Raw genomic sequence first — 24,490 nt, forward strand, 5'->3', positions numbered from 1 at the left:
TAAATGCCTTTTCACAGATATAAACAAGATGAAGATGTTCATTTCCAATTTGCATTGAGTTTATATTGATGTTGTAATATCGATGCTAGAAATCACTGAAATCATACCATTTGAGCAGCTTATGCTAAGCACAAAATTAATGATGTTTGAGTGTCACATAAAAGGCACTTATGCATCTTGATAATTGGATATGATTCATAGCCTGCTGACATAATTGGATATAATACGTTATAAATTTCTCTAGCATATTTGTACTGTTTTGATGCTTACATAGAACTTGATAATCTTAGTTGATATTCCTAAAATTATGGAAACCTTTTAGAGTATGGAAACTTCTAAATCAGTCATTTTATGTAGATGAATGTTGTAGCTCAGCCATATACATCAGGTATCAAAAGTGAGACTTAACTGTTTCTATTTACTGCATTGGTAAACAAGCTCTGGTTTTACCCTAAAGAGAACTGGCCTTTTTTAGTAAAATTTCACACTACAAGAAACAAAGTAATAATAAAGAATCTGACCTCAGTGATTATGTGGCAAAATTTCCTACTGATGCATCTCAGTTGTAGCAACTTGGCATGGGATAAAAACTTCATTCTATCCTAAGTTTTAGGGTACAAAGAAAAAACACTCAGCGATCTTCATTTTTTTACTTTTTACTGCCTTTTAAAGGACAGATTTTTTTTTTTTCTATTCTTTAGGTCACCCAAAATAGAGGATCATTGTGTATATATTTTTTGTCCTGAAAGCAGTGAGTTGTGTCAGTACAAAGGAAAGGAGGTGGGAATTAATCCATGAAGCATCAGTGACAAAATATAGTAAAAACCTAGATCTAAAATTAGGCCTCAATGCAACCAACCAAAGCTATGTAATCAGAAGCTCTGAAAAGAACTCTTACCATATTGGGTCAGTTGGAGCATTAGAAAAACTATTCCTTTTTCATATATTTTCTGTGGCAACTGGTAGCAGATTCCTTAAGCAGATGCTTTTTTCCTGCTGCTTAGTATCCCAACATCCAACCATGGTATTATCAAAACATTTACTGGTAATGGGAGACGTTGCAACACAACCCTGGGTAGTTAGCTCTTTAATTACAATGGTTACCGCATGATTGCTAGAAGCGTAAAATTGGGAGCTAGGGGGACACTTTGAGATACTACATTTTCTTTACAAACTTTTTAGTACCACTCCCCTTAGTCTGTGTGCAACTGTAGGTATGTGGCAGAGACCTCATAGATGGTGTTCAGAAAAATAATGCCAGCTTTAAATGCTGATAAATTTTAATACGATATATTTGTACTTTGTGGATGGTCCTTGACGAAGAGCCAGAGTTGCCTCCCTCCACTTTAAATCAGGCTGGATAAATTTTGTTTATATCAAACTACTTGCTAGTCCCCGAATTCCCACGCCATAAGCTTTAACACACAGTGGCCAATGTAGGCATTTTGCCACTGACAAGCAAATTTGTCTCCTGGGCTCCTGAAGATATCTATCTTCCCTTTAGGCCATATACACTCCCCAAAGTCTGTACACAATAACAATATTCTTTCAACTCGTACATCCATAAAACATTGGCCAGTAAATGTTATACCTGGGGAAAAGTCCTTTCATCTTGCCAATCTCCAAGAAAATACTGCGTTTTTAGGAATAAATAGAGCAAAGTGTTGACTAGTCAAAATGAATGATGTAACATCAATTCTTACTTTCAGGGAAGTATACAGAAAATACTGTAGTGATATCCCTATATTCTGTGACCAAACTCCTTACTGGATTTGCATTCTCAGCTCCAAGCAGAGATCTAGTATATGGTATCAACCTCAAAAATTGAACAAATTAAAAAAACAAAGGTTATCAAGCAGCAAATGAGTTTATTTGGGAATTGCAATTCAGGACATGCAAGCCTGGAAAGGAAAATAGGAAGTTAGGAGGTACTGTCTTAAACACTCCTTGAAAGCATTGCCGATCAAGAGTCAGGTTTTCTATATTTAGTGATTTTTGTCCCTTGGTGCCAGGAGGGACCCTTCCTGGTTGTCATGTCCCACTGTGGAAGGAAAGAGCATGATTAATGGAAACCATTTAAGGCCACATTTGAGTAACAAGGGATAGAAAGGAGAACTCTCAGGCATTTCCCACTTAAAGACTATATCTTACCAAGGCTGTAAGCATTAGAGATCATCTTGAAATGTTGAGCCAGCATCACCCTATTGGATAGATTATTTCTGCAAAGGTTTAACAGGCAACAGGCACAACATTTTTAAATGATTATAACAATACACAAAGAGAAGCAGAATAATAAATCTAGTTTGTGAGGGCACCTGGGTGGCTCAGTTGGTTAATTGTCCCACTCTTGATTTTGGCTTGGCTCAGGTCATGATCTCAGGATCCTGAGGTCGAGCCCCACATAAGGCTCTATGCTCAGTGTGGAGTCTGCTTGTCCCTCTCCATCCTCACACTTGTATTCTCTCTCTCTCTCTCTCAAATACATCTAGTTTGTATAAGGTCCTACATGAGAAGCCCAAACCTGAAAGTAACCAGCTAAATAGATCAGATGTCAGGAATCAGGTTTTCTCTTAGCCCGAAAAAAATAAAAGTTCTAAATTCCAGAGTTTATCCCCCTAGCAACAGCCTAGGAGATACAGGTGATGGCTTTATTTTTTCCAGGCCAATGCCAAGGTAAAAGAAAGAAGGGGGAAAAGACAGACTTTTATGTTTAAAGTATGAAGTCTTGAGTGGAAGCAGTCTGCTTTGATGTCTGCTACTTCTCTTCCATTTGATTAAAAATCTCCAGGGTTTGTACAAGACCAGATGTCAGGTGCAGCCATCTTTAGCTGTGGGATGTACGTCCAAGATTCAAACCCCTGAAGTCGGGCTGTCATTTGGGTAATGAGGAGGACCTGGTATATATAGTTCCTTTCAAGGAGGTTCAAGGGCTGTCTTTGTTCCAAATCAGAAGCATGGGAAAAAATTGGAAACATTAGTTTGGAGAATGGTAGGCAGATATTTGAGAAAACCAGAAGAATTCAGGATCTAGTACAGTTTAATAACAGGATTAGAATCTAATATAGACAAATGTGCAAACATAATTTTTCTCTCTATACTTCCCCTGATATTTACTAAAGATAATCACAGTAAAACTAATTTGTATGCATTAAACTTGGCCTATTTACACAAGTTTAGCAAGAACAGTGATTGACCATATAAGCTCTTTTTAAGACTGCCTTTCTAGAACCTTGTAAGCAAGGTGCCAAGTCGATTTTTTTGAGGAGCTTTATTGGCTCCATAAAGTAGCCTTAGTTCCTTAAAAACTGCCCTGTCAAATCTGAGTTTATGCACATCTCTCTCAAAATAATCCAGAGCCTTGGTAAAGTAGCCAATATTTCCAATTGTTATTACAAGGAGAACAGATTCCCATTGTATTTACGTAAATAACTATATTGCCAAGTGAAAAAGTACTCAAGAGTTTCAAAATTCTGGAGGGATCAGGTAGGGAGAAAAAGTAAATATTTCATCTCTGTTTACAAAGTTATATTTTACCAAATTGCCGTATTTCATAGATAGTTTTAAAGAAAAGAGTAAAAGGGCTCCTTTTAATGTAGCAAGCAAAACATTAAAGGACCTGGGGCGCCTGGGTGCCTCAGTCGTTAAGCGGCTGCCTTCCGCTCAGGTCGTGATCCCAGGGTCTTGGGATCGAGCCCCGCATCGGGCTCCCTGCTCAGTGGGAGGCCTGCTTCTCCCTCTCCCACTCCCTCTGCTTGTGTTCCCTCTCTCGCTGTGTCTCTGTCAAATAAATAAATAAAATCTTTAAAAAAAAAAAAAATTAAAGGACCAGTAGTGTTTGAAAACTAGAAGTCATAAAAATGATAATCGTCTTCCTCCATTCATTCAATACCATGTTATTCTTATTCCACTTGAATCTAGTTTTTACATTAGTTCTGGAAATTTTTACCCAGTTCAATTTATGATCTCAAAGTTACCAGAAACCTGTACTTTTTCTGAGCTCTTCCCATGAATCTCTTTGAAGACAAATCACTTCTGTAGGTACACTTTTCTAAAAGCATCAGAGTAAAACTATAACTCCCTGTAAATGACAAAAGACTTAAAATGCCCATTATTAAAGATCTGATGCAAGTTCATTATAATGGAGTTGACAAAAAAATTTGGTTTTTCATATATTTTAAGATAATAACTGGAATTATGGCCAATAACATTATACCAAGACATCAGATTTCCAGGAATTTCATATAATTCTTAAAATATTTATATTAATAACATTCACCTGTATAACATAACCTGAGATGGTTTATCATCACTTACTGGAAAATGCTTCTCATGTAATTTAACATATCAAGTAACCCTAAAGGGCTTAATCTCTCTCTTTTTGTAAGGAGAAAGAACAAATCTATTGAGATATTTTAGATACTTCTTGGAAAACCTAAAGTTAGTTCAAGGTCAAAAAGACTATTTAGAATTGGATTTGGAGAAATTTATCAAAAATATCAAAAAGTTTTAAAACACTTGGTCAAATAGGATTGATGAAATAACAGTCATCCATTTAGCTATGGTAAAAATGGAAGATGTTAAAAGGGAAATACAGAGAGTTCCAGTTAAAACTTACATAATCAAAGACCTGATAAAGACAGCAAATACAGAAAATTTTAACAAAACATAGAATCTTTTTTTTAAGCCAGATTACTTTAAAAGATAAAGAACTTTTTACAATCTCTTATCAAAAGTCCAAGAAAAATTTGTCCTTTTAGCAGGTAAAAGAAAAATTAAGGTTTAATTTTACATAAATATACTATTAATATTAAAGGTTATTTTTTAAACCCTTATAACAAATTTTATCTAGCTTGATCATACATAAAAATTTTTCCCAAGATTCCTTTTTCACAGACCTTCTACAGCTTTCTATGTCCATCTTAGTCTGTCCTTTCTGTTTCCCTCAACAGAAATGTATCTCCATACCTCATACTTTTTTTTTCTCATACCTTTTCTAACCAAAAACGTACCCTACTTTCCTTGTATAGAGTTGTTTCCCACTTTCCTTGTATAGAGTTGTTTCCCTTATTATGTCTACTAGCTTTAATTACATATGTTAATTAGAATTGTTACCACTTAGAAACCTTAATTAGAATTCTTAACCCTTAGAAGTCTTAATTTTTAGTGAAAACTAAGCAAGCAATTATGAACTGTCTTTTAAATTAGCATTTTTTTTAGGCTGGCAATTCATGAATACATTTCGTAGTTTCTAGTACAGTGTTTCAATGTGGTACAAAACATGTTCATTAATAGACCCAAATATCTTTTGTCTCTCTGTAAAAAGAAGCCAGAAATGGATAAACCTATGTTCAGTAATTAAGGTGTCCATTTTCTACCTTATTTAGAAATGATGTAGATATTCAATGAATATCCATCATTTATTTTAACTTAGCAAAACTTTAAGGTTACCAAAATGTATTAGGGAAACGAAAAAGTTTACCTAAAAACTTTTTATCTTACTTTCATTTATTTTAACTTACTTATTCTTAACAATTATGTTTAGATTACCCACCAAAACGTAATGAGACATTAGACAACTAGCCGTCAGCCTAAGCTATTTTCTTGCTCACAAATTTTGTAAAAGAAATAACATGAACTTACTGCACTTCAATAAACCTCACTAGAACAAAAGTTTTATGTTTAATGCTGAGAACTTTAAAGACACACATTTTAATTGAACCAACAACCTTAAACTAGCTTTTATATCAAGTATTCTCCCAAATCATGTGAACCTGAAAAATATTTGGGTTAGTGTATGTTATATTTCTGAGAACTTAATTTATAAGTGCTTCATTTTCAAGCCAATTAAATAGGGCTTCTTTCATAAATTAACTTTGGCAATACCACCCAGAAGTAGAAAAATACCATATCTATAATGTTAGACAGTCGTAAACACACAGATGCAAAAAGAGACCCCAGAAGACACGTCACGGTTTTTGGGTTTTTTTTAATCCACTAATCTCAGGACGTAATCCATTTATAAAAACTTCTGAGGATCTTCTCTGGGTTTAATAAATTATTTAATTATGGTCCATAGTTTGCTAGATGAGGAAGTGGGGGTGGTGCAGAAGGGAAAGAGGAAGTTGGTACTGGGACAAAAGGAGAGGGAAGGGAAAAATTAGCCTGAGAACCCCTTTTGTCTACTGTGAATTGTTTGTGTGTCATGGTTAATTTAGAAACCTTATTTTGCAAAGAGGTGATTTTAGAGTCTTGGATACATTTGGAAGACTCCAGGTACCAACTAAAATAGGCATCCTATTTAGTCTGTTTAATTTTATAGCTGTGGTCTTCTAATTTGGTTCTGAGAAAAAACAAGTTCGGGAGGTCAGAAGTTTTCCACAGTGGCATAGGAATTCTAAATTATATTTGGTTAAGTTGGTCCATTTGGCTAAGAACATGCACGAAGAAGGGCCATAGTTTTGGACACAAAAACTGGCCAGGGTCCCAGAAGGAGAACCCTCAGTAAAGAATTGAGAGGATAGTGAATCCCATACTTTAAAACCAGAGGTTCAGCAAACCAAATGAGTAGTCACCAAAAGGCTGATGCCTTCAAGAATAAAGTCAGAGAGCTCAACCAAAATGAGGAAACTTGACTCTGACAAGGGGCTTACCATGCCAAAAGGAAAAAGACGACTCAGAGAGAGAGCAAGAGGCTGAAGTGGCTACCATACACAGTGGCCTGGAGTTGTTCATTATCCGGGTTCATCACCTTCAGGTCCCATTTCTGACACTGTATAATGTCAGCCTTAAAAATCAAACAGCAAATATTACTGAGCAGCAAATGAGTTTATTTGGGAATAGCAGAGGAATTGCAATTTGACACATGCAAACTATGGCAAACAGGAAGCAAGTCCAGATAACAAAGTGGGACAGCATCCTTTTATAGAGGAAAGGAGGAAGTTACAAGGGGTTGTTTTGAACAAAAGTTCATTGGAGGCCAAAAGAGATTTTGAAGTGGCGGCAGTTTCTCATCGACTGCAGGTGGAGGCAGCTTGCTGTTGGGAGGCTGAAGGAGAATCTTTTTCCTGCTGGTTATGCAGACTCTGATGAGTGGAAGTGCATGAGAGCTCTCCCTTCATGGATTCTTCCATTTTGAATGAGGATTCCTTCATTCATTTTCACGATAGTAGGCATTCGATAAATTATTATGTAAAGAATGATTTAAAATTGAAATTAGTCCAGTTTGCTTTAAGAAAAACTTATCAAACAGTATATCTAAGTTGGGGAAAAGACCAATATAGAAAATGGACAAGGGAGGTAACACCTCAAAGAGAGCCACACTGGACTTCAAAGATATTTACATGCTATGGACTCAAGGAGATGAATGGCAGGTAGAAATTCCAGGAAGAGGAAAAGGTATGGAGGTTGGCTGAGGTGTGGCATGCTCAAGAAACCAGAAGCAAATTAAAATTCACTGGAACGTGATATCTGTAGATAAAAAGAGGAAGTAATTTAGAAACCATATAGTAAAGAGTTCGTACCCCAAGGGAGGAATTTTTACCTAATTTGTTACTAAAAGCTGCTAAAACGTTCTATTCTATTGTGTTCTGTTTTTTAGTGAGGAATAATTTGCTCTTATCTGGAATTTAGAAAGATGACTGGAGCAGTAATAGGAAGGAAAGATTGGAGTAGGGTGAATGAGGAAGTTGAAATACAAATTTGGAAATGACTAGTCCAGGAAAGAAAAATGAAGTGGTCATAAAGGAAAGGAATGAAGGGACATGGCACAGTCAAGATCTATGGAGTATGGTCCTTAACTGAACATAGAGGAGCAGAAGAAAGGGGATTATACAGGTCTGAGCTGGATTTCTAGTAATATCTTTGACAGATCTAGGAAAATCAAGCAGACATCTAGTTAGGCCAAGTTGCATTTTAATACTTTGGGGATTAAGGTGCCTAATAGGATGTTAAATCAGAAATATCAGGCAGGTAGTTTAAACTGTCTTGAAATCTCAAGGAATTCTTAGGAGTGCAGTTACAAACATCTCAAACTGCAATAGACAGTATTATCCATTCCATGTTAAAAATATACGGGCAGAGAGGTATTTATTTTTATCTTCTCTTCAAAAAACATAGAAATAAACCTTGTCAAATTCTTCCATGGAACGATGTAACCTCTTAAAAACACCTTAGAATGTTCTTTTGAAGTTCCTAATGAACCCCATGCATACAGTAAACCCATGCTTTTCAAACTGAGGAGAGGTGATGGTGAACAGAGAGCACAAGAAGGCATAAATCCAGGATAATCCTGCCCATTTTTGTGGGGACTTGAATTTTCAGTAGATTTGGGGGAATATAAGTAAGATAAAATATTTTATATTAATTTTATATTGTTATGAACACAGCTAAGCTATGGCATAGAAGATAAAATTTATATTACTTTCTAAATATAAAGCATACAATTTCAAAGAAATGTCTTACTCATAATAGGCCCCTCTCTGCTTTGTCCCCCATCCCCTGCAGTTAAGTGCACTCTATTAGGCAATCAGCCACTTTGAGAGGAAACATTTGAGCAATCCAGTCCTATGCTACATCCATCTTTTCTATATAATGCTAAGTTAAACTATTGCAAATATTTGCAGCCCAAGTATATCCTTGGGTGACAGTGACAAAATAAAAAATAATACATACCTTATTCAGGTTTTTTTAGATCCTTTATCTAAGTCCTGTGTATATATATTTATTCAAATAGAAACATGCTTGAAACATAACTAGACACTAGTAATATCAGGCAGTCCATGGGGCTCCAGGTTCTGTCTTAGGGATACTCTGGGACTCTGGCCAAGGAAAGGTACATAAATCATTCCCTTTTTACAGTACAGCTTCAGGAGTCAAGATTAATTCCTGCACTGTGTGTTGCTTCCTTAACATTAGTTTTCATTCACTTCAAACTAGTATTCAACAGCCCACTCTGGATTGAGGACTCCTATGCAATGCAAAAAAGAAGAAAAATAACCGTAAGTTTATACTAGTAAATATGAACAATGAGAGCATAGGTGTCTATATTCCTAAGGCTAGAAAAGGTAATTTAGGCAAAGTGGTTTCTAAATTCTATCAACATGATTTCCAGGCCCCATAATCTAAAATTTATAGTTGGGATATTTTCCAACTTTTTCTAACAATTTCTGTTTCTAAAAGTCTACATATAGTAATGTCTACTTTATCTGTACTTAAGACTTAAATCCCAACTCTGTGATTCACACTTCTGAATTTAGAAAAGAAAACTTCCAAGCAGTTTGTTTCAAACCCACCTGCAGGCCCTTTATAGGCAACTTATATGGAAAATAAGAGAGCACAATAGGATCAGAAATAGGAGGCAGGGATCCTGTCTGGGGCCAATAAAAAAAGTCTCCTCATCAGGTGGGAGACCCCTTAAATAGGAGAGAAGACAAGATTTATGATAGCCTTCCATGTTGTAGGCACCTTCCCTGGCCTATATACATATGCCATCTCATTGATTTCATTTATCCCATGCACATTTATTGAGCACCTGCTAAATATCAAACACTGTGTTAGGTGTCAGGGATACAAAGTCACCGTCCACAAGGTGTTCAGAGACAAGATATGGAGACCAGCCCTTCAAAAGATAATTGCAGTACTATGAGATAGTTGCAGGGTGATCGATATCCAGTTTATGTGCTTGCGACAGAAGGCATTTAATCCACCTGTTTCTTTCACCCGCTTTTCCATCTGAATAGGGCATAATCACAAGCTTGAGTAATCTAAAGGAGGGTGCTCCCTGAATATGGGATGTATCTAAGATAGCAGCATGCAAAGAGAATTGACTTTGGATTCAGAGTGCGTTCCAACTGTCTCACCACTGATGGGAGCTTGGGAGCTTTACTTTAGCCTCCTGAGCTTCAGTCTTCTAATCAGCAAAGTGAGATAATGACTCCTACCTCCCTGGGTTATTGTGAGGATTGAGAAAGATAATAATGCCTACCATTTCTTAAGTGGCTCTTAACTGTGTCCTCCAGTGATAAGTGATGTGTATCCCTTTTTAAATCTTCAGAACAACCCTGTAAGGTAACTCTGACAGCTAAAACTGGAACTACAGGGAGATTACATTTTGTGCCTCTGACCACACAGTTTGAAAGTGGTGGAATCGAGATCTAAATCCAAGTTTGTCCAGACCCAGAGCTGTTAGATTTGACATGTCCCAAGTATTTAATCTAGAAGAGTGCCTGAGAGAGAGTAGGTGCTCAAAACATACAGGTGGTTCACATCCTGATTTTTTCTCAAATATCTGAAATTTCATGAAAGTACTATACAACCTATCACTTTTTCTCTCGTATCAACAGTTAAAAGAATGCAAAGACAGCCTCCCTGGAGTTATAAATAGAGAAAATGATAGATAAGAGTATGAAATAAGCTATTTCGGGAGATACTTCTGTGCAGTTAAGTTGCTGGTCCTCTCAGGCTGGGGGTTCATACGCAGCTTCAAACAATGATGTCATAATAACCTGAGTGGAAGGGAACATTACCAAGCATTTCTCTTTATTGCAAAAGATGCCTTTGTTATTTGACAGGAGTTAAAACTCAAGCAGCCTGAATTTTATATATAGTGTCAATTAGAATATCTTTGTTTATTTAATAAGAAAATCTACATGAGTTAGTTTTATCATCTTCAAAGGTTTTAGAAAATTGAGTTTTTCACAGAAGTCGATTTCTTTGGGACACAGGATGTTTCAGTCACAAAAGAAAGAAAAAGGTAAACAGATAAAACCCTAAGGTGAGTAAAATCCAAAAAGAGCCATTAAAATGGGTAAGATTTTTAAGCACAAAAACTTCTAATTAGGTGGTTAAGACCATCAAAGGCATGAGTGCTGCAAATAAATAATTATTCAGACAAGTAAATAGATAAAGGGAAATCCTTATTATTTGTGAAAACTAAAACCACAGCTACGTTTTTATCCCACAACATTGCCAGATTGGAAACTCTCCAAAATTTACTGTGACGCTGGCTTCCAGGTCAATGGAAGCTTCCCCAACTGAAAAAGCTGAAAGGTATACTTAAGTCTGTGAACAAGAAGGTATCATGCATAGAAAATCAAACTGAGCCCTGACAGATAGGTGAGCTCTTGATTGGCAGCTCTAATGTGGTACTTCTCTCGGAACCACCAGACCATCATTGCTGTGGTGATTTTTGGCTGTGCCTAGGTGTCAGTTTCAAATTAGAATGACTATCTGGATGCAGATGGATTTGCAAGTAATGTTTCTAGAGAGGAAGAGCCCCAGATTTCAGCATCCAAATTTTTAATTTCTTTCCATCTTCTTTGTGGCATCCGTGAGCTTTAGTACTCAGAGTAGCTTTCATGAACCTATGTAAAACATTGCAAGATGTTTTTTGGTTATATAACATTTGCATTCATCATATGTATTTCTGAGTATGTTCTAACAATGTAGCTCCTCAAAATAAAATCCACTCAGTTCAGAATCAGCTGCTACCTAGTCAGTCAGAATATGATTATAAAAACTCCAATCAGTTAACATACCCTCATTGCCATGGGATACATTTAATACTTTGCTTCATTAAACATGATTTATCCAATAGAAATATTTGGTTGCACAAGACAGAGAGTGACTTTGACTACCAACAAAAGAGAACTTTGTTGGAAGGATATGGAAAAACTGACCTTTTGGCCAGTAGACAATAACGACCTCCATTGACATTTCCACCACCATTGGCAGGCATAACTCCCCAAGGCAAAGTCAGGACCCTGTCATAAGATGAAAGATAAATGGAGACTGCACAGACAAAATCATCACATGCCCACCTTAAAATGAGGAAGCTATGCCAATAACATCAACTATCTTATAAGAGAATGTGCTCCTTGTCTTTGGAAAGGAGTGATCTCACTGAGGAAAGGGCACAAGATTAAAAATTATACCAGAAATTCTCTGAATTTTAGAAAATGGAAGAGAAAGAACAAATGAGGAATAACTGATTTGAGAATTTTCAACTTAAGTATGTGAAAATTTGGAAATCTGCCTCACTTACATTTATCTTAGTGAATTCCCCTATCACTCACGTAGACACACCTTTTGTTTTACTTATCTCAGTTCTAAAATAATGTGTATTTGAGTTCTTATGTGATTAATGCCTATGTCCTCCATTCTACCTTGAGCTATAAGAGGGGAGAAGCTCTATGTGATTTTGCACACCACTGTTACTTCAGCATCTAGCACAATATGTGGTGCTCATGAATATGTATTAGCTGACAGAATGAAGTATCTTTAGAGAAATGTCAGTAGCATGACTTTAGTCCTGCACCCTAGCAAAAAATAACTACATGGTAAGATTCATTATCATGAAAAACACTATTTGAAAGTTAGAGCCAGAGTTCATATCTGATGACTATAGTTTTTGTTTTTGTTTTTTTAAGGTTTTTCTTACAACACAAATCAGTATTTTAATCAGTGTCTGAGACCCTGGTACTGCATGGGAATATTTGAGTTCCCAGAGAGAGAATGCATTTCGTTATGTTTGCCAGCTATGTGGTCCTCAAAATCCCTCCCTGAGTTGCTTATGCAAATCCTCCCTCTCATAAATCTCCATCAGCCATTGCTAGTCAAATTATGTTTGCCTGGTGTTTCTCTGTAAATCCTGCAAATCTGTTTCCTGTACTCTCCCCAAAACTGATGGGAAGTTAATCGCTCTGTAATTGCTTGCTATGTTTCATGTCCTCATCATGAGTAATGTTGCCATGTTCTCATCCTCAACCACCTGATTCTTTAACAGCCAACTCCTAGAACTAAGAGGAGCAAAGATGAAAATAATTTGGTTAGAGCAAGACTTAAAATGTCAGAATTCTCTCATAAAAGTAGGCTAATGAAAATAGAAGAAACTAGCTAAACAAAGTATTGCCTAAACATAGATTCATTAAATATAGGAAATTAAATTTGGCATAACAGAGAATAAGGCTTTTTAAAATATATTAAAGATTTAATTTGCATTTCTCTTGCTTTTTTTTCCTCAAGGAGATCGTGTTCTCTTCAAGTGTCTTTTTAGAAAAAAATTAGGCATTATAGATCTTTCCCCAAAGATGTATTTCTTTTCCAAAACAAATCCTTACTTTTGAAAATATTTGATAATTAAAACAATAGGCCAAATGTTCAAATCATAGCTTAGGCATGAATATAATACACCTATGAAGCCCACATGAGCAAATAGTTATGAAGCACATGCTTTAAAATACTATAAAATCTTGCACAAACATGGAGGCACAATCTTGGAAAATCACTGAAATATTGATTTTTGACAATTAAAAAATCAAAACTGAGGAAGGTGTTTTCTCCTTTAAAATAACACTTGTAAATACAGGGGATTTATTATCTTCTCTGTTACACGTTCTGTAATAGAAAAAGATTCAGCCCATGATACCTACCCTGAGGCCATTTTTATTTAGAACTCTATTTGTTGAGTTATGATGCAGTTGGGCGGAAAGGATGTAACCAAGGATGAAGAGTGTTAATATATTTGTATCAGTGATTTGAGAAGCTCATCAACCACACACATTTATGCTCTGAGCCCTAATTGTTAAGATTCTGTACCATCTCGTAAATAAATATATGAAACCTATGGGTCAGATTTTCCTTCTGCAAAACTCAATCATTATTCATGGAAAGGGTAAGATTCTAGATCTCACATATATTTCAGACACTTTAGTGCTTTGAGTCAGCCTTAAATGGTAGTGCCTGAGCGTTTGCTCCCCCTTTAGTACAGCCGGATAGGATTTTAGTGTTATGGAAATAAAACATAAAAAAAGTAATATTTCCCATGACAAACATTGAGAGACTTGGGTGCTTTACAAGTCCAAGTTTTTAAACATTTTTTTATATTATAACATTTTTTGTAAAACAACTTTAACTTTGAATGATGAAAATCTTACACAGGAATGACTGCTACATTTTTAATGCACCCACAAGAGAAAACTACTTTTTTGGTAATCTTGTAAGTGGAAATAAAGCCAATTCTTCATGTTCAAGAAGTGCTGACTATGAAACAAGGATTAGATGCAGCTTATTTGCATTTGGGGTGTCTTTTGGGACTTCCTGGTTCCTGCCAAACTTGATTTTCCTTATTAAAGTGAAAAATTAAACCTTTTTGTAAAATGTATAAATCAAATTAGAAATGAGAGCCGTTCTATTCTCTTCTGCAGAAGGTCATGCATACAAGGAAGAGGCATATGGAACTGTTTCAGGAGCTGAATCAGAAATTTCAAACTTTGGACAGATTTCGGGATATACCAAATACAAGCAGTATGGTAAGTCTGCGTTGCTTCGTCAGTGCCTGGCACCGCACTAATGATGTGTGTCATCAGCCATTATCCTTACCCTCGAGGAGCTTTTCATTGTCTTGTGAACACAGAAGTGGCATACATAGAAAAAAACAAATAATGGTCCGCAGTGTATTTGGAATATACCAAGAAACAAATTAGGAATGATAGACTCTTTAAGCATTTTTATTCATGTTTTAAATGTTCTCAGTTATAAGCTTTAATTGGAATTAGTTATATATCAAAAATGTATTAGGTTCACCCGGCCCCTTCATCATCATTAAAAGTCAATTAATTCAAATACCTAAATAGATGACTAAATTTTTCCATTTTCATTTGAATGACATTTTAAGGTCATAAAATATAATTATATATTTCTTTATAGTATGCATATTTATAAACATATATATACATACATATATACATTTGAATGTATGCTCTATTACCTGAAACTGAAGTGTTAGGTTTTTGTCTCCAGGAGACTCATTTATTTTATGAGAAGAGTTTTAGGAAACACTCTTTTCCCAAGAGTTTGGGAAACCTCAACATTGGAGGCTTTGATTATTCACTGGACCATTTGCTTCTCATTCATTCACACTACTACAGTCCTAGCATAGGAATCCATCAAATGATAGTATGCAGTTACCATGTACATGACGCAGGCGTAGCTCCAGAGAAGGCTACATAATTATTTGTGAGGGCCCTGGATCAGGAATACAAAACTCAACCAAGATCTATCTGATCTTGAGCAAGTTACCCAGCTCGGGTTTCTAAACCTCAATTTTTCCTAATTTGAACAAAGAAAACAGTAATTAATAAATGCTTCCTTTGATTCTCATAACACTTTCCAAAGCAGGTAGGGCACATGACAGGTTAAGAAGCTGAGACTAGCTATGAGAGATAGAGCTGGGACTGCCATCTGACTCAACTGTTCCTCACTCCAAATACGGTCCCCTTGTTTTGCCTTAAACCCTTGCAGCCCTCCCCCTCCCCCTCCTCCCAACGTCTGGGGTTCTGATCACCTTCTAACTCTCATGAGCCTTGGATATGTGTGTTGTGAGTCTAAGTCCCAGCTTCCTGATTAGTAACATCAGTTTATCAAGACCAAGATTTTATGTACCTTTGTTTTTCCCTGTCCTCCTCTCAGTACTAGTACAGTGCTGGTCATGGTACTTTATCAGTATGTAGCTGCTCTTGATTTATAGAATGTTTCTGGTAGTTCAGTCTGTGTTTGTTAAAGGAAGATTATAAGAAACACAATAGACCTTAACTCTTAATTGGCCTGTAAATAATTCACGTGTATATCAACCTATTTTCCTCCTTACAGCGAGAATCATGCATTATTTGTTATCATCAATACAATGCTGGGCAAATAGAAGACACTTCTATGTAGTGAGTGGTTCTTTCTTATCCACCCCTCCTAATACTGGCCCGTCAATTTTTAGTTCACCAGGCAAATGAGAATTGCACCATTGAGGTTAGACCTAAACACATTAGCTACTCATTTTGGAATACTGAAAGCTAACATTGAAAAAATTGAAGAAACTTCATTTGTTTAAAAAAAAAAAAAGGATAGAGTTATGTTTACAAATCTGAAAGTCTTATGCAACAGATACAGCTGGCTGACTGCTATAATATGATTGTAATTTCCCCTTGTATGGTCTGGGTATTAAATCATTAATGGCACAAATATCTGTATCTCCATTTCCTGACAACCAAAATAGCCTCCTAATTACACCACATCTCTGCAGCAGCGCGCCTTTTCTAGAAAAGATTTATAAATATTTATCATTTGGGAGGTTAGGAGTGGGAAGGATAGAGTTGTCATTGCTGCTTGACTATTGTCCTAAATATCTGAGAACAGAAAAGAGTTCCTTATTCAGTTTCGATTAATAATGAACATGTGAGTGAGTTCATTATCCTTAATTCAGTCATAATGAAAAATCGCATGATTGGATAGAGAAAGACATTTTCAAAACAAAAATCTCAAAGTCTTTTCCTTTTTTTTCTGGCTACTAACTCAAAACACCTGCCTAGCACTGCAAATGATGGTAATTATGTAGAATTTTGGGAATCAAAGGGAACCCAAAAGACCATTTAGTCCATTTTCCCTGCTTCCAGGCAGGACAACATCTAAATCACACTACAAAGAAAAGGCAGTTTTGAAAGAATTCTCTTATTCCGACTGTGTTTCACAAACTCTTCTCCATCAAGATCCCTTTCCCCCAAGGAGCTTCTCCAAATTCTTGCTCTTTTAGAATATAGAATAAACAAATTCTCATTCCCTTGTCCCCAGTATTGCTAGGTTGGAGGAAGGAAGGAAAGACAGAATAGAGGGAAGGAGGAAAAGAGAAAAGGATGGACGGAGGGAGAGAGAGACCTGTCCAGAATTAACAGCTAGCCTGCTCCTAGACCCATGAACTATGGGAAATGCTCAGGTGGCCTTGCAGTGGTCCAGGTGGCCCTGAATTCTAATATTCAGCTAATATTCCATTTCTATATATACAGCCTAAGACTAAATTAGCATCTTTGGAAGTTTCATGCATATTGGCTTATATTGAGTTTATTTATAATTTTTTGTGGTACAATTAACATAACAGTATTAATTATGGTTTGATATTTGTATATGCTGCAAAATGATCACCCAATTAATCTAGTTTCCTCCTGTCAGTATCTAAAGTTATGTAATATACAATATTGTTGACTATAGTCCCCATTCTGTATATTATATCCCCATGACTTGTCTTAGAAGTGTATATCTTTCAACCTCCTTCTCCCATTTCACCATCCCCCCCCCCCCACAAAACCCCCTCCCTGCTGGCAACCACTAATCTATTCTTTTCACTTCTGAGTTTTGTTTTATTTGTTTTGTTTTTTAGAGTCTACATATAAGTGAAATCACATGGTGTTTGACTTATTTCATAATAAGCTAATAACCTCTTGTCTCTCTACATGTTGTCACAAGAAAGGCAAAATTTCATTCTTTTTTATGACTGAGTAGTATTCCATTGTATATCTATATACCACATCTTCTTTATCTATTTGTCCATCAATCATACACTTTGGTTGTTTCCATATCTTGGCCATGTAAATAATGCTGCTGTGAACATAGGGGTGCATATGTCTTTTCAAATCAGTATTTTAATTTTCTACAGATAAATACCCAGAAGTGGAATTGCTAGATCATATGATAGTTCTATTTTTAGTTTAGAAACCTCCATACTGTTTTCCACAGTGGCTGCACCAGTTTACATTGCCACCAACAGTGCACAAGGGTTCCTCTTCCTCCACATCCTTGCCAACACTTTTTATTTCTTGTCTTTTTGATAATAGCCATTTTCACAGGTGTGAGATATTTCATTGTGGTTTTGATTTGCCTCCTTTGTTTTAAATTTATATACCATATATGCACGGGTTTATTTCTGGGCCTTTTTTTTTTTTTTAATTCAATTAGCTTAGGTATAGTACATCATTGGTTTTTGATACAATGTTCAGTGATTCATCAGTTCAGTATAATACCCAGTGCTCATCACATCATGTGCCCTTGGAAAGGGAGGTGGGGGGGGATGGGGTAACTGGGTGATGGGCTCTTTATTGTTCCATTAGTCTGTTTTTATGCCAATACTATACTGTTTTGATTACTATAGCTTTGTGATACAGTTTGAAAACAGGGAGCATGATATCTTCAGCTTTGTTCTTCTTACTCCAGATTGCTTTGGCTATTTGGGATCTTTCTTGGTTCCATATAAATTTTAGAATTGTTCTATTTCTGTGAAAATTGCCATTGCTACTTTGATAGGGATTGTATCAAATCTATAGATTGCTTTGGGTAATATGACATTTGAACAATATTAATTCTTCCAGCCCATGAACGTGGTATATCTTTCCATTTATTTGTGTCTTCTTCATTATCTCTCACCAATTTCTTGTAGTTTTTAATGTATAAGTCTTTTACCTTGTTGGTTAAATTTACTCCTACATACTAAATTCCTTTTGGTATAATTGGAAATGAAGTTGTTTTCTTGATTTCTCTGATAGTTTGTTGTTAGACACAACACAAAAGATTTTTGTATATTGATTTTGTATCCTGCAACTTAACTGAATTTATTGGTTGTAACAATTTTTTGGAGGAGTGTTTAGGGTTTTTTACCCATAAAATTATGTCCTTTACAAATAGGACAGTTTTACTATTTTTTTTTTCATTTATTTCCTTTTCTTGCCTAATTGCTTCAGCTGGGACTTCCAATACTATATTGAATATAAGTGGCAAGAGTGGGCATCTTTGTCTTGATCTTAGGGGAAAAGCTTTCAGCTTTTCACCCCTGAGTATAATGTTAGCTGTGGTCTTGACATATATCTATTAAATCCATCTGGTTTAATGTATCATTTAAGGCTAATGTTCGACTTTCTGTCTGCATGATCTATCTTTGATGTAAGTGAGGTATTACAGCCCCCTAGTGTAATTGTATCATTATCGATTTCTCCCTTTACATCTGCTAATATATGCTTTATTCATTTATATGCTTCTAGATTGGGTGCATAATTACAAATTTATATCTTCTTGCTGGGTTGATCCCTTTATCATTACGTAATGCTCATTGTCTTCTATTAGTCTTTGTTTTAAAGTCTGTTTCGTCTGACTGAAGTATAGCTACCCAGCTTTCTCTTGGTTTACATTTGTATGAAACATCTGTTATCATCCCTTCAGTTTTAGTCTGTGTGTGTCTTTACAACTGAGGTGAGTCTCTTATAGGCAGCATATATATGTGTTTTTTTTTTTTAAACTCTCCAGCCACTCTCTATCTTCTCTTGCTCTCTTCCCTTGTGGTTTGATGCTTTGCTTTACTTTTATGTATTTACTATAGGTCTTAACATTGTTGTGATCATGAAGCTTATATATCTCAGCCTACATAAATGCCAATCTATATTAAGTTGATAGCAAGTTTGCACACATTCTAAAACTCTACATTTTAATCCCCCCCCCACATTTGATGTTTTTGATGTCACATTTCACATCTTTTAATTTGTGTATCCCATAACTATTTGTTGTAGTCATTATTTTTCCTACTTTTATATTCTTCGTTGGGATTTCTGCTTTTAGCGCTTTGAATACATCATGCCACTCCCTTCTAACCTGAAGTTTCTGCTGAAGAATCTGCTGATACACTTACGGAGGTTCCCTTAAACCTAACAAGTTTTGTGTTTTTTTGTTGTGTTTTTTTTTTTTTTTTTTCCTGCTGCTTTTAAGATTTTCTCTTTAACTTTTGACATTTTAATTATAATGTGTCTTGGTGTGGATCTCTCTGGGTATATCTTATTTAGAAAGCTCTATGCTCCCTCAACCCATAGGTCTGTTTCCTTCTTCAGGTCCAGGAATTTTCAGCCATTGTTTTTTCAAGTAAGTTTTCTGTCCCTTTCTCTCTCCTTCTGGGACCCCTAAATATTGTTTTACTCAATGTTGTCCTATAGGTCCCTTAAATTTTCACTTTTTGGTTTTTTGTGTGTGTATGTGGTACTCTGTTTGGCTGAGTTCTACTGCTAGGTGCAGTAGTTCTTTATCACTAAAGAAGCATGGGCCTCAGACCTAAAGGGTGTCCAGACATTTATGGACAAGGGCAAGAACCACAGTACTGCTGGGAATACCATGGGAGGCCAGAGAAGATGAACAAGAAAGCCAACCTTATTAATTATATAACCTCTCAGAAATTCAGTCAGTCATATACTAGCAGTAATACTGTGAAATTAGGATCTAGACATTCTGATGAAGTTTAAAATTGGCCATTTTAGTTCATGGATCCATGATGCTTGATCTTCAAAATATAAATTGAAAATCACATCTGTTCCAAACATAATGAAACTCCTATTTTCAAAGCAAATGAACAAATAATTTACATGTCCTGAATCCTTTTAGGACTAAACTAATTCAACTTTTTCAGACTAAGGATTCCCAGAAAGCTCCTTTAAGACACACAGCCTTTGTCTAAGATGGATAAATCCTCTCCATAGCTTGATGCAGAATTCACACCAGTGAACCTTTGAATCAGTGATTAATGATTCAGGTCACTGTAGTGCCCTGAAATCTTCAACCATTCCCCATTGCCTACAAAATAAATTCCAAATTGAGTGGCCTGGCATACAATGTCCCTTATGATCTGGCTTTCAATTCACCTTCTGCCTATTTATTCTTTTTCACTCCAACTAAAATAAACTGGTTACTTTTCTCAGACTTGTCCCATCTGCATGCTCTCTGGATTTTTACTTCTCAGTATGCCTGCCTGTTCAGCCACCCAGCCTCCAATCACACGTCTTTATGACCAAGCTCATTCTTCTATGACTATTCTAACATCACTTTTCTCAGAAAGGTTTATATGCCTTCCATAAAAGGAAGCCTTATCTCCACCCTTGTCTGTACCCCCATCAGCACTTTTCCTAGATTATAGACACAGATATAACTATATATTTAAACCTTCATTTAACTATAAACACCTTCATAATAAGTATGATTACTACATAGTGACCATTTATTAAATACTAGGTGTTATGCTAGGCCCCGTAACTTTATTTTTGCAACCCCATAATGTAGGTAATCTGCATATTTTGCCAGTTCCTTTGGCCCATAATACAAAGCATAGTTCTCTGTTTTGCAAATATTAAAGTTGAGGTTCATAGAAATCAAGTAAATTGCTCAGTTACGTTCATATAAAATGGAGCAACTGGAATTTGGACCTGTATATATCAGGCTTTAAATCTTACACTTCCTAGTGAACCATGTTGGCTTTTCATCTTTGATTCATCACTTTATCCTCCCTAGTGCCTAATATGCCCAACACAGAGCAGCTGATAAATATTAGTCAAAGGGAGCAAGGAAGGCGGGGAAGAGTTACAAGACTATATAGCTCATAAGACTTTAGGATATTAGACTAAATCAGAATTAATCCCCTGCATATATCCTAAAGGTTAAAATCTTATCACGTCTTAACTTTTAGCTATTGTTTTCCTCATGATTAAGGCTAATAAGTGTTAAAAACATCTAACGTATTGAGGATTTTAACAATTTAATTTCTAGTATGGTATGTATTTCTATAGGTTGTCTCTTTTTATCTATACTTGAGAGTGATTTTTATTATTTTCAATGGAACCCAGATAATAATTGCAGTACTTGTTTTACATTTCCCCAACTAATTAATTATAAGCAGTTGAAGGCTAGAATTTAGGGTGAAGGGGAAGAGATAAAGGACACATTCAGCAATTATAGTTGTTTAAGTGTTTTAGTTTAATTTGTTCTAAGGAGAATTTAGTCATGATTTCCTTCTTGTTCTTTGATGTTACTCAGCATAGTCTATTCCATTCAAATTCCCTCATTTTACAGAAATCTTTAAACACTTTTTAAAATAAATTAAGTTCACTGCTAAATCTTAGCAAAGTATCAGGCTATAGAAACTTTGAATAATGTCTACTCACATTTATTGAGCCCCTACAACATGGAAGGTCTGGGTGGAATAATAACTAGGCAGATCTTAAATCTCAAGTAGTAAGAGGGTATATACTAAGGAATATAAGGAATGCTGGCCGGTAAACATACTTTAAAACCTTATATTGCTAGATATATTTTCCAAAAAGCTGTGCTCTTTGAAGGGAAGAATGATTTTTGCTAGGTTAATGTGCGGCCCAAATACGTAGAAAATTGTTGGGAATATACAGCAGGGAAAAAATAGATTAAAATGCTACTATGTCCCTTGCGTAATGTTCTAAAAAGGATAATTTCTTAAAAACTAAGCAAAGTTAATGAAATTCAGTTTTATGAAATATGGCCCGTTTGGGGACTGTTTTTATTATTACATAACATGCCCCATTACATACCTTCAAATTTTATCTCACCAAAGATTCTGCCAAAATACTTCAATTTTCTACATTTATCTTAGCAGGAACACTCCTTTCTACCTGAGATAGCTATACAGACATTTCACAAGATACCCAAAACAAAACATCATCTACTTTGCCTTCCATAAATTATTCAATTCCTTTGATTGCTGGAAAACTTTAGGATAACATAAAGAAGGTGTTCATCAGTTTGTTCAATGAAAGAAAACTAAAATCAAAACCATTTCCTGCAGCTGGCCACAATTTCAAATCATCTCTGAATCATATAAACTCGATTAAGGTCACAAACATGCTCTCTTCCTGGGAACTTTAACAAGCAGTAATCCTCATCATCAAATAATGACTCTCTTCCCCTCTCTTCTCAACAGGAAAACCCAGCACCAAACAAGAATCCATGGGACACTTTCAAAAACCCCAGTGAATACCAACATTACACCACAATCAATGTCTTAGATACAGAGGCAAAGGATGCTTTGGAACTGAGGCCAGCAGAATGGGAGAAGTGTCTGAATTTGCCTCTGGATGTGCAAGAGGGTGACTTTCAAACAGAAGTTTAGCAAAATCAAAATGGACTGAGGTGGATATAAAACAATTTATTGCACTGACACTTAAGACTTGGGAAGCCTGACATTTCTATCTGGACCATGTGACTATCCTATGTCAGGACCTTCATGTGCCAAATGTCAGTGGTGTTTGCATATGGTAACTTCTCACTAGTCAGGCTAGTGGAGAGAGGACCAGGTGTACAGTTCTGACCATCCTGTGTTGTAAGTATCCGTGGAATGGATTTGTAAGGTAATCTTTATAGATAAACCTCAAGCAACGATTCATGTTGTAACCGCTTCATATGGTTTAGTTTTCAAAAAACTTCACCATGAAGCACAATGTATATATTTATGCAGTTTTTAAAGTTTATAACAGTCTGTTTGGCCATTACTACACTTTTTACTTTATAATATAAAAGCAAAGTTTTTGTCATTAAATGAATGTTTGTTGAGCTACATTCTTCATTGCTTTAAATGCAATAAAGTAATAATCTCACTTTTATATGAATAATATATTTCACATCTTTATTATTGCAGTTTTCTCTAGAAAGCTCTGAGTAGCTTTCTCTGCTGCAACTGTGTATAAAATATTTAAAATGTTGTATGGTGTAAATAAACTTTTGTCTACATATCAGTTTTTTAGTGCATTTTATTTTGGATTTGTTGAACAGAAATTTACATATTAAGTTTTTTTTTTCAATACAGATACTGAAAATGTATTCACAGTTTTAATAGCATACCGTTATTACTCCTTTGAGGCTAATGATTTCTCAAATGTAATAGTAGGTTTGTATAGTGCTTCTGTATTTTCTACTCAAGCATCCTTTGGAACAATGTAACGTGTAAATGGGGCTTGTCAGAAATCTGCCATCATAGTCTTACATAAATTTATGGGTTTTTTTCTATCTTGTGGCAAAAAGACAACTACTAGTAGAAAACAGTAAGTTGCCATACAAAAAATAATACAGGGAAAATGTTTATTATAAGTAATGCAGTCCATTGCATGTTTCACAAAACTTCTTCTATAGTTCTTCATAGCATATAAAAAAATGAACTTTATTCAGGATTTTTTTAAAAAATCTTCTCTGTATATTCTGTAGCAGAAGGAAAAGGGGAGTGGATGTATTATTTGGTAGATGCTTTCTCTCTGGTGTGAAAAGTGGGAAGTCTGAGGTGAGCTGGTCCCTAGTGCCCTCTGTAGTGGAAAGCCACACCGGTGATGGCTCCTACTTTCTCAAAGCCTCATTAAAGGAAACACGGTGCAAAGGATTTCAGCAATTTTGTCATCCTTTTAATGGATGATACGATTGCATCTTTCAATCTAAGGGAAGTATAGGGAGTGGAAAGGAGATTAGGGTCTTCAAAACTCCTAGAATGTTTATTTAAATTAGTTTTGTTGTTAAACCTAAGCTGCATGGTCTTGTGTGGTCTGTCAGAAACTCAAGTGAGCTGGCTCCGGCTACCCATGACCTGGGGGACCCAGCCCTGCAGGCCATGAGTCCAGGCAGAAACAAAGGTGCTTCAATGCTCGCTCAAGTGCACCACGAAGCTAGAGCCTTAAAAACCGCCCAGCTCAGGCTGAACTGTCAGATACTTATAATGTTCTCAATGTAAAGATGTTAAAAATATATTTTTAACCAGATTTTAAAAATAAAAGCAACATCAGAATATAACATAACTAAGGAGTGATTTTTCTATAGAATAAATTTCATGCAATGAAATGTATTACAATGTAATTGTAATATT

The 24,490-nt window shown here is 35.7% G+C and overlaps 1 protein-coding gene across 1 annotated transcript in view; it reads left to right on the forward strand.

Moving 5' to 3' along the window:
* ADGRB3 (adhesion G protein-coupled receptor B3) overlaps positions 1–23,373 on the forward strand; it is a 706,366-nt gene extending 682,993 nt beyond the window's left edge. Inside the window, exons 31-32 of the mRNA XM_034991475.1 lie at positions 14,202–14,306; positions 22,568–23,373. Of these exons, the coding sequence (XP_034847366.1) occupies positions 14,202–14,306; positions 22,568–22,756 (294 nt within the window). The 3' untranslated portion in view covers positions 22,757–23,373. The remainder of the gene's footprint in view (positions 1–14,201; positions 14,307–22,567) is intronic.
* Positions 23,374–24,490: the final 1,117 nt, after the last annotated feature.

This window comes from Mirounga leonina, unplaced genomic scaffold, assembly GCF_011800145.1.
Source record: "Mirounga leonina isolate KUSES-001 unplaced genomic scaffold, KU_Mleo_1.0 Mir_53, whole genome shotgun sequence".
Lineage (NCBI taxonomy): Eukaryota > Metazoa > Chordata > Mammalia > Carnivora > Phocidae > Mirounga > Mirounga leonina.